This window comes from Phaethon lepturus, unplaced genomic scaffold, assembly GCF_000687285.1.
Source record: "Phaethon lepturus isolate BGI_N335 unplaced genomic scaffold, ASM68728v1 scaffold11179, whole genome shotgun sequence".
Lineage (NCBI taxonomy): Eukaryota > Metazoa > Chordata > Aves > Phaethontiformes > Phaethontidae > Phaethon > Phaethon lepturus.
This window is the reverse complement of record NW_010565562.1, coordinates 8,033-26,528: the sequence shown is the minus strand read 5'-3', so window position 1 is coordinate 26,528 and position 18,496 is coordinate 8,033. Positions and strand designations below refer to the sequence as shown.

Sequence of the window (18,496 nt, the reverse complement as noted above, 5' to 3'; positions counted from 1 at the left end):
ATTTGGGCTAAGTTGTTTAGGAGCTCAGCAGTTAAATGGCAGAGCAGAAGCCTGCTGGGCAGCTAGCTTGTCATGTCTCCAGCAACAGACCTCTGGCCCTTCCCTTTTGCTCTGTTGCAGTTCTGGAGGCTCTCTCCCGCTTACAGCAAGGGATGACTAGGCCAGGTGAAGGAAGAGTGTTGGAGATGCTCTGCTTTGTCTTTCAAAGCCAAATATTGCGGCTGATTCTGTGCGTGGATGGAGGTAGCTGTGGGAGCAGCACTGGGTGAGTAGGCTCTGTGACAGGGACCACTCTGCAGGTACTTGTCTGCTCACAATAAGTGATGCTAAATTGCCTTTTATGCAATTTGTTTCCAAACTTGCTAGCTAAGGGAAGCAAAGAGTAGGTCTGGGGTTGTTCCTGTGCAAACATAAATGAACAAAAAGAAAATACAGTGACTATTGTATATAGCGTGTGATGGCTGTTGCACTTTTGTTCTGTATTTCTTTTGTTTTGACTTTATTGCTGATCAGGTCTGTAACTGATAAAACTAAGATAGCAATTTTTCTTAGGTGAGCAATTTTTCAAGTTTCTTCTCAAATAAATTAATATAGTCGTCATATTACTTTGAATATCTAGTTGCATTATTGTTTTTTGAGGAATTTATTCTTTGGCAATGCTTACCCTTTTAGTGAAAAAGGTAACAATTGGAATAGTCTGAACAATCCAATATGTGTTACCCCGAGCTAAGTAAAATCCCATAAATACCTGGAATTCATTTGACATATTAAGGGAGTCAAATCTTTCTAAAAACAGATTTACAGCAGTCATTTCCTTCCAGTCCAGCAGGCAGTGACACAGGAATGACCCTGGCATGGAATGAAAAGCAGCACGAGCTTTTCATATGCACCAAGCAAAGAGCAGTTACGGTCCCCTGGTTCAGTTGCCAGCATTGGGTCTCCGGTGCAAGCCCATGAGGTGATGCTCAGCCTCCATTAAGTCCAAAGGAGGGCTGGTGTTCATTTCTGCTGACAGGCTTCTTTTCTTATGTGAGTAGAAGTCAGTCTTTAAAGCCTCTTCAGGGGGACCAATGGAAGATGAAATACCAACGTTTTGAGGCAAAGCCTTTTATCTTTCCTCTTGCAGCAGAGAACAGTGTAGGAGCAGTTAGGAGAACCTGTCCTATGTCTGTCTGTACTGCTAAAGGTTCTGGTCCCCTGACCCAGTGGTGCAGACTGGTTGTGTTTGCACCACACAGAGCTTGCAGTGATCCCTGATGCAGCACAAGACCAGAAATCTTTGCCTCACTTGCTTTTATGCTTTTCTCACCCAGGATCCACCATGCATGTGCTCACCTCACCCATGGAGGACATGTGCCAGCGGGCCCCTGGAAGGAGCCACACTCTGGATGCACAGGCAGCCTTTGCCCAGCACTGCTGTGGTGATGTGTCACTCAGCATGGCTGTGTTTGCTGCTTCTGTTTGTCAGATGGCCTTTTGGTGTTGCATCTGGCTCATCTGTCAGTATGCTGCGTTCTCTCAAATGGGACCAGGCAAAGGGCTGATCCCTAGGGAGTATTTTATTAGATAATACATTTTCCAGATGTTTGGGCTTAGACAAGCAGGCCAGGCTTGGAAATGTGGACTGTCAATTCAGGCCCCGTTATCCAGGAAGGTTGCCCTTGCAGTTATCTACCAGTGCTGGAGAGGGGATGCTGAACATGGTACCCACCATGGGCCCCAGCTGGGACAGAAACCTGAGACACAACAGGGCGTACAGAGCTTGCAAGGACAAGTTCAAGGCTTGTTGCAGGGAATTGGCAGGGGGAGAGGACTGCCAGTGCTTTCTGGGGTCTTGCCATTCCCAGCTCCTCCTAATGGGTGGGGACTCATCATCAGAAACGCATCATGGCCACATCTGGAGCAGCAGTCCAGCTGGGCCACTCCAGGCAGTCCCATGCCGTGACCTAGCCTGCACTGGCCAGTCTTTGTGAGGCTAGGAGGCATCCCAGGAGACTCCTGCCTTGGCACTAGCCACTGTTGGGCTGTTGTTCTTCAACCATTGGGTTGAAAGCAGCATTGCTTAGTGGTACAGAAATACCCAGGCACATAAAGGGCCATGAGCAGGAAGACCGGCTTTGAGCAGGTCCAACCCCAGATGACTATTCCCAGGGAAGGATGTTGGGATTTTGGTTTTTTTCCTTAGCAATAGCCTAGAATAACAAGAAGCCAGCTCAGTTGTTTGAGTGAGTTTTATTTTCATAACGCAAGAGGTGTGGTGGTTGCTTTGGTATGTCTTTGGGGCACGGCACAAGGGTGTGTGTGCTGAGATAGCACTGACGCATTGTGCAGGGCATAGCAAGCCAGGTTTGGCGCAGCCGTGTCCATGATGCCTAACTGCTTTTGGAGTGACCTGTCCCCCAACTTGCCCCAAAGGTTGTACATGGTTCATTAGGTCCAGGTTAGAGCTTAGAGGCAAACAAATTTATATGCCTGTGTACAATTGGGAGAGCTTGGAAGCTGTGTAGATGCAGACAGAGAATAATTATAACCGCTTCCTCTCTCTGATACATGTCTCCTCTCATTTGCCACTTCTCTGCTGAGAGAAGAGACCTTTCCTCTGTACCTGGAGAACACTGCTGGGTTGGCTTCTCTGCAGCACTTCCTGGGACACATTCCTACATCCTGCAGGGCCTTCCCTTTCCTGTGCTGCAAGCTGGACATGAGGCAGTGCTTCATTTTCAACCGAGGGAAGGAGTAGCAGAAGCTCAGCAAGCTGTTACGGGAGAAAACTGCTCAGTTTCTATAGTTTAAACCAAATCAGGACCAAAGCACTGTATTGACTTACTAATGACATGTAGGTTACCGGCAATTGTGCTTCTTTTATACTTCTGTTCAAGCTGGCTCCTTTTTTTTCAAGTCTCTTTAATTCCCCAGTTATTGTTTAATCTGTCTGATGGTTGCTTCTTCTTTAACATAAACAGTTTTGAGTAAATGCCCAGTTACGTGTATTTGATCCAGACACATGTGAGTGCACACACAGAGTTTGTACTCATATTCTTCTCTTAGCAGGTGCTGTTATCCACACTGTTTACTAATGATGGGCCCTGCAATCACCCCTGTGCTGCTCTAACAGTTACTGCCCTCAGTGATTAGCAGGGGTGATAATTTTTACAGTATTTTCTGGGTAGTCCTCTCTAGCCCACAGGGTTCCAACTGCAGCAGTGGGACATGAAGCTGCATCTCAGCTGTAAAGGTGTGAATGGCTGCAGACCTCCTGTCTTCAAGGGAGACACACGCACTAGGCTGTAGGAGTAGTATTGGAGGGTGCTAACATAAATAAGGCATAATTTAATTAAAAACTGCCATCAGTTTATTGGTTTCCAAATGTGATTTTAGAGCAGCACAAAACTGTTTTGCTAAGGACACCATATGAATTTCTGGTAGTTGTAGGGGCCAAACCAGATACACCTACTACAGTCTGAAAGGGTAGGAAGTCTTGTGTATTTTAATCTTTTTTGAGAGAGGAGCAGGCAGTACCAAAGTAGCGGTATGTCAGGAACTACTGAAGAACAGAAGTAGACGAGAATATTATCTCCTATTTTTCTATAAAGGCCATGGGAGGTGTTATACGTAGAATATAGTCAGGCAGATATTTGGTGACCAAAGGAAAGTTCACTTTTGATTTCTGTAATCTTTTACTCTCCAAACAGAAATAAGAATGTACTTGAAAGAAAGTTATGGTGGTTTGGCAGTCCTCCCATAAGTTTGGATAGTATGATTAATTCTCTGTGGTTTGTAAGGCTCACATTAGAAAGTTAGCTCTTAAATGTTAACTTGGCCAGTGAAATTCCCTCCAGGCATGGACCCCGTGTCTCCCTTGAGCTGTACCGTGGGAATGGGCCCAGTGCGAGTGTGGGTGGCATTAACGCCATCGTATTCCCAACAACACGTTCTCAAGGACGTAACCATTCACTCACTATGTTTTGGACACTGTAACTACAGCTCAGCTGAGGGAAAGGGTTTTGTGGCAAGTCCACTTACCAGCTGATGCAATTCCAGTGACGTCGTCTATGTAAAACATAAAGCTGAGAATATCTCAATTTGAACTGCCATGCCTGGGAAGACAGGATGTTCTTGCATATTTTGAAATTCAGGGGAATTTTCTTATCTTTGCCTAATAAACTTTTTCCATTTTTTTTTAAACCCCTTCTTGGTATTTATGGCTACCAATCAATTAACAATTAACTAAAGTAACCAGAATAAAACTAATATTGCTTATGGTGAGTATCAACTGAAATTAAGCAGTGACAACAAAATGACTCTGCCATTTTTCCTAACATCTAGAGCTGTCACAGGAGGATGTAGTAAGGTCTTTCATTTCAGATGTGCAGTGTTACAGTTGCACTGCAAATGTTTGAATTTAACATCTCACTGATTTAGACATAAGCAGTTTTTGCACGCTTGTCTTCAGGTTAGTGTAATTCCAGTGCATGGTAACGGAGTTCTCTGTAGCACATAGGTTGTGCTCCCAGCTCTGCACATCTCAGCTAGGGTAGGGGTGGCATTCTTTGCTTGGAAAATGTTGGTCCTGGGACATGGTCAGGCAATCAGAATTGTGCTGCCAAAAGCCGATTCCTTTGAATGAGAGGCAGAAACACAAAACACTGTGTTCCCAGTCTGTTACAAACATCAGGAGAAATGCAATAGCACTGCTTACTGGTTCAGGGTAAACCGTTTTAAATGCAAAATATAAACATGCAGTTGGTTTCTATATCTCAGCTAAAAGGCTGTCACCCTTGGTGGCTGCCTGAGCATGTCCTCTGAATTCATGATACTTTAGGTACGGCGGTGTTGGATGCTCTACAAATGAAGATATGTGGGTGGATTTCTCAGCCTCTCCCTAGCCCCTGGGGTAAAGCTACCTCTGGATTCATCTGGATAAAGGGGAGCTAGAAAAGTCTGTGAGCTAAGGTTTTTACACTGGAAACACTGATCTATCACAGCGGTCATGTTCATCTGAATGCACAAAAGGAGTTGCATCTGTACAGCACATTGGCAGAACCCAGATGAAATGGGAAGGGCTGAGGCTGGACTTCGGTGCAAATAGCAGGTCAGCAGATGGGAGAGGACAGTTGGGGTGTCCCTGCTCAGAGTGCTAGCACCCATCTCTGACTGGCTTCCCACTGCTCCTTGTCTTCCCAGTATGCTGTGACTATGAAGGGTATGGCACAGGCCAGGGTGCCCTTTGCCTGTGGGGGTGCCCCTGAGCAAAGGAAGGGGTCTCTGTGTGCTGCTGACTGGGTCTGTCTGATCTCCTGTCCATCTCCCAGAGCTGTTTAATGGCCACCTTAAACTGTTTTTGCCATCAGTAGAATAAAGAGTTTGTACTGTTCCTCACTTCTGCTCCTTTACGGTGGCCCATTTGGGATAAGTATTCCTCCTTCGCCTAGCTGGAAGCCAGTAATGTGCATAGAATTGTAATCCAGTGTCTACATCCGTCTTTATTTCAGCAAACTAATGTATCCACTGTGATTCATCCTCCAGCTCCTCTGCTGCCCCATTCTCAGGATAGCAAAGTTGTAGAAGGGGAGTCGGACCATTCGCATTAATCCCTCTGCCCTGCAGTAACACCCTGGAGAGTCGGGTCATAGAGCCTCAAACGAGAGCCACTGCTGTTGTGCTAGATGCTTTGCAGGAAGCTGGCTAACATTTTCTTTACAAGTTGGGAGGCTATTGATGCTTCAAGCTGGCATTAGGCAGCTGGTGTGCAGATATAGCCAAATACTCTGTTCCTGATTTTCTGCTTAGTAGCAGCAGTGCCTCTGTGAGCAGAGACAATATGAGGAAATTTTTTATTATAGAAATGGCAACCTGCTAATGACTACTATTCCTGCTTTCTCTCCTCTCAGAACATCCCCACCTTGGGAAGCGTAGCAATAACCATGGCGCTCCACAACTGTGATGAGGTGGCAGTAGCTGGGTTTGGCTATGACATGAGTTCACCCAATGCACCACTGCACTACTATGAGAACATCAAGATGTCTGCCATCAAAGAGGTAGGGAGCTGCTGTCAAGCATATCTTCCTCCCAAGCCCGCCGACCACCCCAACTCCAGAGCCTGACTGGGATGGTGATGTCAACTTACAGCTTTCCTGTATGGGTCACAACACAGCTCCACCCAGGCATTTGCCCGTAAAATTCTATACATTCTTCCAAGTGCAATGTGTGTTAAAAACAGTTGTTTCTGCTGGGAAAAGTTCTCTGGAATGTGGATATAATATGATTCCTTGTTCTCAGAGTAGCAGGGAAGAGAGTCATATAAATGTTAACATGAGTAGGGTGAAAGGGAACAATTCTGCTCTGGTGTTGAAAAGATATGACCTGCTCCAGCTTTTTGATCCATTGTATTGATCTAATCCATAGGGTTCTTTTGTTAGTTGATCTCCTCCTCAACCCCTGTGAAATGTGGGGAAGGTGAGATTAGACCGTGCAGGTTAGCTCTCAGCTGACTGTTCAGCAGCAGCTAGCTAGCGTAAACACATCGTGGCTCTGTGGAGACTGCTCTTTAAAGCCAGATGTACCTTAGAAACATTTGCTGGTACTGTCGCAGTGAGATGAACAGCATTTTTAGAGGAACAAAAGCTCTTGTGCTGGTGTAATGCAGCAGTATAGACGCTCTTTCAGGTCTGTCTGCTTCCTGTGCCAAACTAGAGCAAATTTTGGTAGAGCTTAGTCTTTCCCAGCACAGATGTGGTCCAGGTCTTTCTAAGATCGCTTCCCCCTCTTCACTGGCTCCTAGGCAGGGGAAATTTCTCCATACTACTCCATGTTGTGAAAAGGGGTGCAGTTAAAAAGCAGAGCTGGTCAGAGGGAGACAATGCTTGTTGTGCTGTTGATGGGCAGTAGCTGTCACCTGGCACTTGGCATTTGTTCACCTCAAGCACTTTGGCACTGATTCAGGCCAAGAGGGAAGTTGGGAAGTTGTGTTTTTCCAGATCACAAGATTGTATGTCTCTTGAGACTCTCATAGACTGCATGACCCTAGGCAAACTGAGAGAAATTAGAAATCAGTGATTAGTCAGCTTGAGAAATGAGAAGAGTGTTTCTAATTATCAGAGTATGAGGCTTTGGAACAACCTCTCAGCAGAGGCCAGGAGAACCAACTGAGTTTGGAAAAAGACTGTGAGAAGATCCCCAGTATATCAATGGACTGGACATTGTGGTCCTGAGGTACCTTCTGGGCTTGTGGCAGTAGCAAGAAGGTTTGCCTTGCTCAATGGAATAACCATGGATTTAATCTGTCCGGGCTAGGAAAGTGAGTGTCCATTTACAGGATTTAAGAGGTACGTCCAGAGAGGAGAACTGAATTGAGTCAGTATGTACAGAGGTGGTGTCTGGCTTGTGAAATCCCCAAGCAGAAAATAGCTGAGAAATATCATTCTTGCAGTAGTAGATGAGGTATCACATCAGCTTGCCTGGTTCTGACTCTTCCCTGGGCATCTGCTTGTCACCACTGCCTGGGACAGGACCCTTGGCTACCCCAGTCCAGGTCTGAATCAGTACAGCTGGTTCCTTAGTCTTCCAGCAAAGACATTACTACACTAGAGTGAAAATGGATGCAGGTGCCAGGCTCCAGCAGTGGGTGCAGCTGTTCATTATAGTCGCAGGAAAAGGTTTGTCTCTGTGGTCGCAGTGTGTCCACTCTGATGAATCAGCTGCCTTTGGTAGAGAATCCCTGTTTCCCAGTTGTTCCTCCTGTCTCGTAAGGATGTCAGTCCCATGGTCCACTCTTGGACATGGGGACACTCACAGCAGGTGTCCTGTGCCAGGCCTGTTTTGCAACCTGGTAGGACATCAAGGACACCTGCATGGGAGCTGACAAGAATGAAGTCTTCTTGCTCTTGATCCTTACATAGATCATGGGAAAAGTGGGCAAAAAGAGTTGGATGACAGAGTCGCCGGTTGAAGTTGCTGGTCCAGATTACTTGGATCTTTGATTCTGGAGGACAGCACCCTGAGTGAGATGCAGAAGCCAGTGGAAGACAGGAGGGAGTCATTCTTGACACTGTTTGTGGTCTTAGGAATAAACCTTGAGTGGCACAGGGCAGTAGATGGGGATGAACATGTGAAATGCAACCAGTAGGGTATCCTAGAGAGACCAGTCAGTGCCTGGTTTGACAGGCCTCTGCTGTCTGGAAGCTGTCAGTCATTGTGTCCAGGATGTTCTGTATGGAAGTGAGGGAGCGTTGAAAGGTTCTGGTGAAGCCTCACTAATTCAGATGTCAGTGGATTTGTTTCTGCAGCCAGTGCTGTTGATGAGAGCTGTGTAGGCCAGCAGAGCTGGTTCTAGGAAGAAGGTTCCTGTTCCACTTGAAGGCTGGTTATCTGATATGTGCCTGCCCATCCTCACATCCTCACCCACAGGCTCCTCTTACATTTCACTGCCCTGGTGCAAGAAAAGCCATCTGTTCCCAAGTATCAATAATTAATGCTTCTCCTGCCTCTGCCCCTCCCAATATGACAAATTGTTTGCAATATTGTGGAATGTGAAGAGCAGAGAGAGGATTGCATTTCTTTCTCTCCCATTTAATATTAATGGTAGCTGGTAATTGTCAGTCACCTGAGGGTGAAGTTGAAAGGTAAAGAGCATAATAGTTGGGTTGTGTCTTCTGCAGTTGCCCTCAAAGAATGCACAACGGCAAAGTTTGGTGCAAGGTACCAACGCAGGCCAGCCTCCTGATTTGCAAACCGCACACAGGTCTGTCTTCAAGCAGGGTGTGCAGGGTGCTTCTAGTCTAGAGTGGGGCAAATCATTGAATCTGTGGGTTAGAAGGGACCTTTGAAGATCATCTGGTCCAACCTCCCTGCAACCAGGAGGAACATCTTCAATTAGACCAGGTTGCTCAGAGCCCCGTCCAACCTGACTTTGAATGTTCCCGGGGATGGGGCATCTTACCATCTCTTTGGGCAACCTGTGCCAGTGTTTCACCACCCTCATTGTGAAAAATTTCTGCCTTGTATCTAGTCTAAATCTACCTTCCTGTAGTTTAAAACCATTAGCCCTTGTCCTGTTGCAGCAGGCCCTGCTAAAAAGTCTGTCCCCATCTTTCTTATAGGCCCCCTTTAAGTACTGGAAGGCTGCAATAAAGTCTCCTCGGAGCCTTCTCTTCTCCAGGCTGAACAACCCCAACTCTCCCAGCCTGTCCTCATAAGGAGAGGTGTTCCATCCCTCTGATCATTTTTGTGGCCCTCCTCTGGACCCTCTCCAGCAGGTCCATGTCTTTCCTGTGCTGAGGACTCCAGAGCTGGACACAGCTCTGCAGGTGGGGTCTTACAGTGCTGAAACAACTGCCATGGGATGCAGCTGTTCCACCATGATGAACATCCCAGGCAAGAACCCCTGCAGTTTGACCAGGCTTTGGTGAGGCAGAACCTCTGTTTCTGAAGTTCAAAACTTTTCCCTGACTGCTGGGCTCCTCCAGCCTGAATAACTGAAAATCTTCAGTTGTTTAAGCCTGGAGAGCAGCTGCAGGGAAGCACTCCAGCTCCACCCTGAAACCATCACTGTCTTTACAGAGGAAATGTAAACACCAGCAGCGTCCTGGGTCTGGAGGTGCCACATTTGCGTGTGGCTCATGGGAGCCTCCCTGGGAACTTCCATCAAGCCACTTCCCTTGCCTCGTGTCCGCAGGGGGAACAGACCTGCCGGCAAGCATGCATCCTCTCGGCAAGGTGTGCCGCTGATTTACACTTGAGGCCTGCTTGACATCTCTCTGGACACCCTTGAAACCCTGTGACTCATCTCTGAGGAATTTGTTCTGATTACATAAAAAAAAAAGCCAGCAAAATGCTCTCACTTGCTCACAGCGGGGCGGAGATGCCTCTCCCATGCCAAGACTGAGGTGATAAAATCTCTGTGGAAATGAACGTGATTTATCCCATTGCCCTGCGGGACTGGCGGCTGAATTTCCAAGAGGAGAAACAGGCAGCCCCAGCATATAATTTTGCTTAGTCTTTACTTTCCCCCCTAGGGGTAAAAGCCCTCGAGGTCTAAGATCGTGCTGCTATTGCTACCACAGAAGACAGCTGCCTCCACCGCCTCTTCCAGCATCTCCGACTCCTGAGGGCTGGGCAGGCATTTCCTGCCCCAGAGCAAAAGGCTCTGTGAGGAGGCAGATGCTCAAGCTTCATCAGTGTTAACAGTCAAGGGGAAGTATATGATCTTGGGACTCTGATCAGTGGGTATGGCTGCAAAACACATATGGAATCTCCTGTGCTTGTGAACACTCGTGAGAGTAAATTTCTCCAGTTTAGTGCTGGATGGCTTCCTTACCCTCTGTCCTGGCTACTCGGTGTACTCCAGCAGGGTATATCCAGGCGGATGTGGTGCAGAAGACCCTTTTCTGTTCATAAGTGTGCTCTGGAGAGGTGGAAGCACACTGGTGCCATGCTTTCCGTTTCAGGCTGTGAGCTGGAAGATCAAGGCTTGCAGTGCAAAACCACCCCTTCATCCCAGCTGTGCTGCCCGGCACCTTCTCCCCTCATCTCTCATCTTCTCCCCATCATGGCTGGGGGTGCAGAGTCCCTGGCCTGTGCTTCAGCAGGCGTTTTCTGGGTGGCATGAAGACAGCCTGCTGTTCTCTGGTCTGTTACTGGGAGACCGCTGCCCTGTAGACCTGGTGCTGTTGTGGAAGCTCTCACAGGTGATTTTTCAGCTCTGATCCTGTCTCTTTGTTTTAACTTACAAAATGCAGAATGTCCCAGTGTGTCATCTCCCTTCGGTTACTATTTTCCCTATTCCAAATAACTTTGCAACAGCTTTCAAGCCTTGCCTGCTTTCATGAATGCTGTACAGAAAATTATTTGAGTCCTTGCCAAGGCGTCTGCTCACTTGTTTCTGGTTTTGTGGCAATGAGTCCATTGGAGCTGAATTTTCATATAGTTTATTGTATTTTTACTTCTTGCTCAGGTCCTCTAATGCTTCCTGCCCGAGCACTCCATAAAAGTGTATTTTTATCACAAGTCACTGTCTTCTATTAATGTAGAAGTGTCAGATCCACTGGGAACATAGCAAAAGAAACATGGAAATGGAGGTGAGGAAAAAGGGAATAATTTTAAAATAGTGAAGGCTTTTCCAGATAAAAAAAAATTAATGAACTTCCCTATGAGGATTACAGTAGACCTTCATTGCTAATGGCAAAACAGGCTAGTGTTTCAGGCAGAAATTATTTCAGGATGGGAAAGTGACAGTGTTTAGAATAGCAAAAACATATCCGTAAGGAGCTGATGAAACGGAGAGTAGGAGGCTGTGCTAAATCATGGGAACAAAGCACAAGGCTGGCTCCCAACATCCCTCCTGCGTGTGCTCGGCCGCAGCACACAGCCTTCCCCGGCCTCGTCATCCAGAGGTGAGCTTCAGTCTCCTGGTCGTTTGTTGCAGGAGCAAGAATGTGAGCAAGGCGTCAGCTCGGACGCCCCACAGGGAGCACCCCGAGCTGCCTTCTCAGCAGCTGCCTTCTCAGCGGCTGGCTACAGGCAGCCTCACGCGCTTGCAGCTGGTAAAAATGGAGAATGCGTGATTAAAAGCCACCCTTATCCATCCAGCGCCCATCTGCAGCATTTGTGTCGCACGGCGGAGCTGCTGCCTGGTCTCCTCCTCGCTGTGGAAGCAGATCAAGCAGCAGCGCCGGTGTCGTCAGAGGTGTCAGCTGCTTTGATACAGCTGTGCCTGGCACTTCAGTGACTCGCTGCCTGACCCGAGGGGGAGGCGGCGGGACGGCCTTTGATGGCTTCTTTCTGATCCTTGGCTCCGCTTCCCCAGCAGGTCTTTGTGGGATGCTGGAGGACACCATCTTGTAGCACTTCTTATTCAGCCTGTGTAAGGGCTGTCACAAGGGCCAGGGGAGGTGGCCCGCAGCACGCAGTGACACACAGCTTTGTCTCTTGTCTCGCCCCGCCAGCAGCTACCTCTCAGAATAATCCACCAACACCAAGTTTGGAGTCTCAGCCCATAAAGGCACAAACAATAGTGCTTTATCATCATCTGGGCTCTCTCTGTGAAGCCGTCCTTTGCATTTTAAATCATCGCAAGTTGCTTGGGAGGGGGTGGTTGGGCTGCTTCAGGCCTCCGAGTACCTTAAAGTTTGCGGTAGCCAACAAGAAGAACAAAACTCCTTTGAAAGCCAGGCAGATGTCTGGCCTGGTGATTTATAGACTGAAAACACAGCTATTCGAGCCTGGCTGATGAATTGTGATTGGAGTGCAAGGAATGGTGCAGACTGAAATGGAGGTCAGGTTTGGAGGGGGAGGTTAGGGGCTGGGGCAGGGGGACCTCTGAAAGGGCAGTGCTTTTTCTTGGGGCCAGCAGTGATGACTGATGAGGTTTATACATTTTTGTCTTTGTTTAAAAGCCACCTGTTTGACAGCATTTTGGCTGAACGAAGGCCTCACATGCTGTTCCTGTGCATAAGGACTGTGTGTCTATGTAATAGAAATCTGGAAGAGATTGATGGAATAGCAGTCACGACCAGAGCACAGGTATTGCCTTCTTCAGAAGTACGGTAACACTTGCGGGGTACCACCGCGCACTAATAGCAGCAAGGAAGGTAAGGCCGTAGGATGGACAAAAACAGAATTAAGGTTTGGACAAGACCTCTGTAGGAAAAGACAGTAAAAGATCTACAGGGGTGTGCTAGAGCCCAGCTGCTGACCCCAGCATTGAACACAGACCTCCGTAGGGGTGTTAGGTACCACCGGAAATCGCACTGTCGTGGATGTACAGTAGGAACCAATATTACTGTCAAGGGGAAGGCCCAGGTATTCCCAGATGTGCAGTAGCTAGCACAGCTCTTCTCGCCAACTGGGAGGGCACAAGAAGAGCTGATGGCCTTTCAGAGCTGTTTTTAGGAGGCATGAAGACCTTGCAGAGGGACATTTTAGGAAATAGCTTTTGATCAAGTGCCTTCATGGTTAAATTAAATGGAAAGGCAACAGAGGGATTTGCTTCCAAAAGGAGGGAGCTTGATAAGCAGGGCTGTATTTAGACTGCAGGGTGGCACTCAGCAGTGCTGGCGGGGTGCTCAGTGGAATTGGGATGTGTGTGCAGACTCTGACCTCTCTAAATGGAGTCCTAGCCTAGGAGAATGAGCTACCAAAAGCAGAGGTACTGAAGAGCTCATGGACTCATTCTAGACTTGAAATCTTTCTTGTGGAAAGTGCAAAAATTATCTGCAATTCGTGCTTGCAGGAGGGGGGCAACTGGCAGAAAAGGCTATAGACTTAATAAATAACTGCTTCAAAGTGGTGTTAGAAATAACAGGAGTGGGGGAGAGCATCAAGAGACTTCATCCCTGGTGGATGGAAAAGACAGAGATAAAGTGGAAACTGGCAAAAGTTGAGTTGAATTAGATCTTGCAAAGGAAAATAAAGCGAACACTGCACAGTCCCACTGCCAAACAAATAATATGGAAACAAGGAAAGAATTACTAGGGCTGTGGCATCCAGGGAGGTGAAGGAAGCAGAAGACCTAGGGATTAAAGAGCCAAAGTGGGAACCACATGAGTGAATATATTACCTCCGTAAGGATGATATGATGAATGTGAGAGAAAGGGTGGCTTACGGTGAGAAGTTCATAGAAACAGAAAATGACTGGGTTAGCAGTGAAAGGCAAAAGCCGTTGGAGCTAATGCAGCTAGGTGTGAGAGCCTGAGAGATCTCTGTTCCAATCACTGTGCTGTTGAGCCAATTAAGCTGCAAGTCCAGAGGAAAAGGTCGTCAATAAATCTATCAGGTTACATGTGGTTCCACAGGATTAGATTGTAGTGGACATAATACATCTTTTTCCTTTTTTTTTGGGGGGGGGGGGGGGGGGTTTTTTGCTTTTGTTGGGGGGGGGGGGGGGAGGGGGGCAAAGCAAGGAAAATAATCCTGTCAAATTCAGACCTCTTAATCTGACTTCAGAGGTACTCTTCAGAACTTCAGAGCAGAGTTTAAATGAAAGAATAGTTAAATCCTGAAAGCAAACACAACATGGATTTACCAAAGGCAGGTTACAAAAACTAATTTAATATCTTTATTTGATTTAAAAAAAAAAATCATTCCTGAGACAGAGGAAGTGTAGTAGCTTAGTCTGTCTGAAGTTCAGTAAAGCATGCGATACTGTGCCATGTGACATATTATTAGTTAAGCTTCAGAAGCTACGGTTTGGTGCAACACCTGTATGTGAATAGTCTCTCTAAAGGAGAACACAAAGAGCAGCACTAAATGGATGGCTGGGAGTTCCCCCGCAGGAGGTCATGTTTAGTGTTTGCTTTAATGATTTTTGGCACAGAAGGCAATGGTGTGCAAGTGGAATTTGTGATGAGACAAAACCAGGTGTGGTCAATACAAGGGAGGATCAAAATACCATCCAGGAAGACCATGAGCACTTTGAGAACAGGAGTAAACTGGGTGGCATGAAACCTAAGAGTATGAATGGAAGGTCATGCTGTTTGGGGCAACACCAAAAATTTTGACTTTAAGCTGGGATAGCGTTATTTGGCAATGGCAGAGGAGGAGCGTGCTTAGATAGGTACAAATAAATCACAGGATAATTCAGGATGCCAGGCTGTTACTGTGGGGGGAAAAAAAGGCAAATAAGCTCTGGAAAGACTAGAGGAAAGGACTTCTTGTAGAGAGAGAAAATTATCTCTGCATGAGGCAATGGTGAGCCCTTTTTCTGGTTCACAAGAAGTAAATTTGGGGTAAATAGGGACAGAGGGAGCTACTACACTTCTGGGAAATTTCCCAGTTTTCACAGGGGAAATGAACAGTCTGTTCTGCTAGAAGGCAAGAAAACATGCCTTGTTTAGCTTGGTAAAATGAAGACTGAGAAGAGATACAATTGCTCGCTCTATTTTAAGTTGACATAAGAATGACTGGGCATAAAGGAGCTGTGAGTAAATCTCCTGAACATGAGGAGAGGAGGGTGCCCAGCCCTCCCTTTTATTTTGGTACATGTGACTCCTGAGGGGTGCAGGCGGGACAGGGCAGTCTGCGGTGCTGCCACATCCCGGCAGATGGGCTGAGAGAGGAGGGGGCAACGGGTCATGGGAGGTGCACTGGGAGGTGAAACTGCAGCTCAGGGTGGCCATAAAACACCTGGTGTGCGTGGTCACCATACTGGGACCAGAGCAAGGGTGTGGGCAAGACCAGAGTCATGAAAAATAAGCAGGTCTAGAGACAAGGCAGTCAAGGTTAAAGGTAGGGACAAATTAGCACCAGTGGAGACTGGAAACCAACTGTTACCAGTGAAGTAGCACATCTTGCTGCTGCTGTGGTTTCTGTGCAGGTTTTTGGGGAGAAATGCTGCTGACTTGCAGAAAGATGGAGGATGTGAGCGAACTGAGAAACCTCCTGGTTTACAACTCGCTGTTTTTCTTGAATGCATTCCTCATTTCCTTCACTCTCTCTGATTTAATCTTTCTGTATTTTAAGATATTACAATATACTTGATAAGACTAATGTGCTCTGAAGCTGAGGCATTCCCTGATTGTAATTGATTGCAGATGGAGAGCTTACCTTCCTCCTGGGTTGGTCTCTGAAACATTTTCTTAGTCTTAAAATATTCTACTTGGCTTCTCTTGAAGGGACAGAGGATGGTTTGTGCTTCCTTGTGGAGTTGTCAAGAAGAAAAGGACAGGTGGCTTGGGGACACTGCATTTGCATAACCCTGAAAGGTGGCTTTAACTGATGATAAATTTTGATCTAATAACTGTGACTAAACGGTCACACATCAGACCCACTGCCACTTCTCTGGGATGGACAGCCATAACAATGCATCTGCTTGCAGAGCAACTCTCCTCCTGCTGTTTCTCTCTCCACTGAAAAGAGCAAACATCTACTAACCGAAGAGAGCCACAGCAAAGGAAATCCCAGCTTGATCCCCAAACAGCAAGAATGGCCCTGGAGCTGCCAGGGATGTTCCTGGTGGAGCTCCCAGAAGTTCATTACTCCAGACGTGGGCTCAGCCAACCAGCCTGTCTGTTTGCACAAGTGGAAACAAATGGTTGGACTTGATGATCTTAAGGGTCTTTCCCAACCTAGATGATTCTGTGATTTTAAGCTGTACTGGCCGCCTGCTCGATGCGACGGGCAGAACAGGGAGAGGGCAGAGCCTGTCTGCCAGGTCGCAGGAGCAGTGCTGGTAGTGACGTGCAGGGACAAGAAGGTGGAGGTGACAGTGAATGCTCCAAGCTGCTCTTCTGCTGTCTGGAGGTGCAGATTCATGAGAGAAAAGATGGAGTTTTCTGCTTGTGATGCTGAGGTGTAGCTTCAGGACTCGGGGCAGGAGCTTTGCAAATGTGACTAATCCAGCATGCAGGAGTAGGAAATGAGGCAGTAAAGACTCAGTGTGCACGGGAAGGGAGGGTCAAAGCAGTCAAAAGGGACAGCGAGCATCTTGCCAGCACAGCCAAAGCACATCTGGCGTCCGAGGAGGCTTCTTTGCAGTGGTAGCAGGAGTAAACCACCAGCGTTGCAGCCGCTTCGTATAATCCTTCTCCAGGTGTGGATCCTGCTCACAATGCTCTGCTTAAAATGTCAAAATGAGCACTCTGACAGCACAGCCCTGTCCGTGGGGACACAGGTGGCCAGAGCGTTGCCTCTTTCTTACCATCCTGCTGCAGCTCAGGACATTGCGCCAGCTGAAAGATTTCCAGCACGATTTGCCCATGCGCTTGGTTACACGGATCACCTCAGCTTACCCAGTAAGGGATGGCAAAAGAGAACTTCTCCTTAGAGTAGCCATAACATGGTCCTGACCCCAAAGCAAACCTGAGCCTGTCAAGACCTGGCTTTTCATGAGACCTTGCAGCCGGCTCACAGAGCCCTCCCGCCTGCTAGGCCCTACTGGCAGCGCGTGCTACCGAGGCTGTGCTACCCAGGGTGCTATTTAGGGTGTATACATCCTAAAACCCAGCAGGTTTTAAGGTGTATTTTGTCGTCTTTCCCCTGTCGGGGCGATGGGAGCAAGGTGCCTGCCTCTCTCTGGCAGTTTTGAGAAAACCTGCCCTGGCTTTTCGCCCCGCTGCGGCTGGCCGCTGGTGCTGGAATGCAGCTCCCCTCGGCTGATGAGCTCTGTCCGTCAGTGGGGTGAGTGCCTCTGCTGTAATCAGTAACCGGAGCTGGTGTTGAAGACATGCCTCATCCCTCCTGCCCGCGTTGCTATCGGGCGCAGGGGGAGCAGCCCCACACCGAGCACGCTGCTAGTGCTCTTTGCGGGGGACGAAAGCCCGTCCTCACCGGGGAGTCCTCTTCCTCTGTGGTCTTACATTCAACCACAAAACATTTGAGAGCACTACTGCAGACACCACTAAGATGCCTGGATCAAGTGGGAGGCTGAATTCCCTTACATGTGGCTTTCTGCTTGGAAAGAGGAGTTTGCGGCCAGAGCCCAGGGTCTGGAGCAGCCTGGATGCTGAACAGGGGTTTATACGCCTTGCCAGCAGCCTTGCAGTCAGTGCCGGAGCCAGATCTAGCTGTAGTGTGAGAGACTGCAGTTGTATCGCCCGAAGTTTTGCCGTCTACCTCCTGTACTTAAATTCCTGCTTCACTTGTACCTTTCATGCAGGCAGATTTCCCCTTGCCATCAGATAAGGCACTTTCATGTGGCCTGAGGTGACATTTTTGGTGGTTTGAGTTTGCCTAGAAGCGGCTGCTTCCCCCGTTACCATCTGTACCAAGGGACACAAGCAGGTTGTACTGGGTGAAACCAGTTGGCTCCTTTGATGAGGCTGAAAGATGTGAAGGAGGGATCAGCTTGTGCTATGACGTGTCAGGCACATCGGGCTCCCTGGTGCTCCAGATAGGCTTTGAACAGCAAGCCCAGCCAGGTGTGAGTGGATGCATCCCGTCCTGGTGTTCCCAGCATGGCCTCTGTGCCAGCAGACAGCTGCTCACGGCCTGCTGGCAGGAGCGCGCGCGCACACTTGGCTGCCTCTGCCGGTGCCCTGCGTCCCTAGCAAGGGGCTGTGTTGTCAGAAGAGACGTTGCTGCATGGTGGGGGACCCCCAGCTGACATGCCACGTGTGGGACTGTTTCCAGCACACCGGGGGATCCTGGCTGTCCTGCTTCGAGTGACAGGCGCACACGGCTCTGCTCTCCCAGCTCGCTCTGCTCTGCACCACCACCGCTCCCATTGCTGCTTTCTGAAATTCATGCTTTTTTTCCCGTACGAGCCAGCTTTCTTCACAGTGCCAGTTTTCAGCTTTTAGGCTAGCAGGAGCCAAGCACTGAGTTGTTTCTGGGCAGCGTCTTTTCAGTTTAGAGGTGAGGTCCTCTGCGTTTTCAGACTCCCAAAGAGCACCAGCACAGTATACTACGTGTGGCCCTGTTGTTCCCGGTGGTGGTGCACCCTTTGCAGCATTCAGGTAACAGTGTCACTGGAAGCAGGGGAGGTCAAAGACGACTTCTTGAACACAGATTACAAGATAAGACCTGCCTAAACTTTCCTTAGCAGCTTTACCAGTTGGCATTC

At 48.1% G+C, this 18,496-nt stretch overlaps 1 protein-coding gene across 1 annotated transcript in view; it reads left to right on the top strand.

Annotated features, from left to right (window-relative positions):
* Positions 1-18,496, top strand: part of LOC104627116 (CMP-N-acetylneuraminate-beta-1,4-galactoside alpha-2,3-sialyltransferase-like) — a 102,775-nt gene that overhangs the window by 82,827 nt on the left and 1,452 nt on the right. Inside the window, exon 10 of the mRNA XM_010295223.1 lies at positions 5,892-6,038. Within this exon, the coding sequence (XP_010293525.1) occupies positions 5,892-6,038 (147 nt within the window). The remainder of the gene's footprint in view (positions 1-5,891; positions 6,039-18,496) is intronic.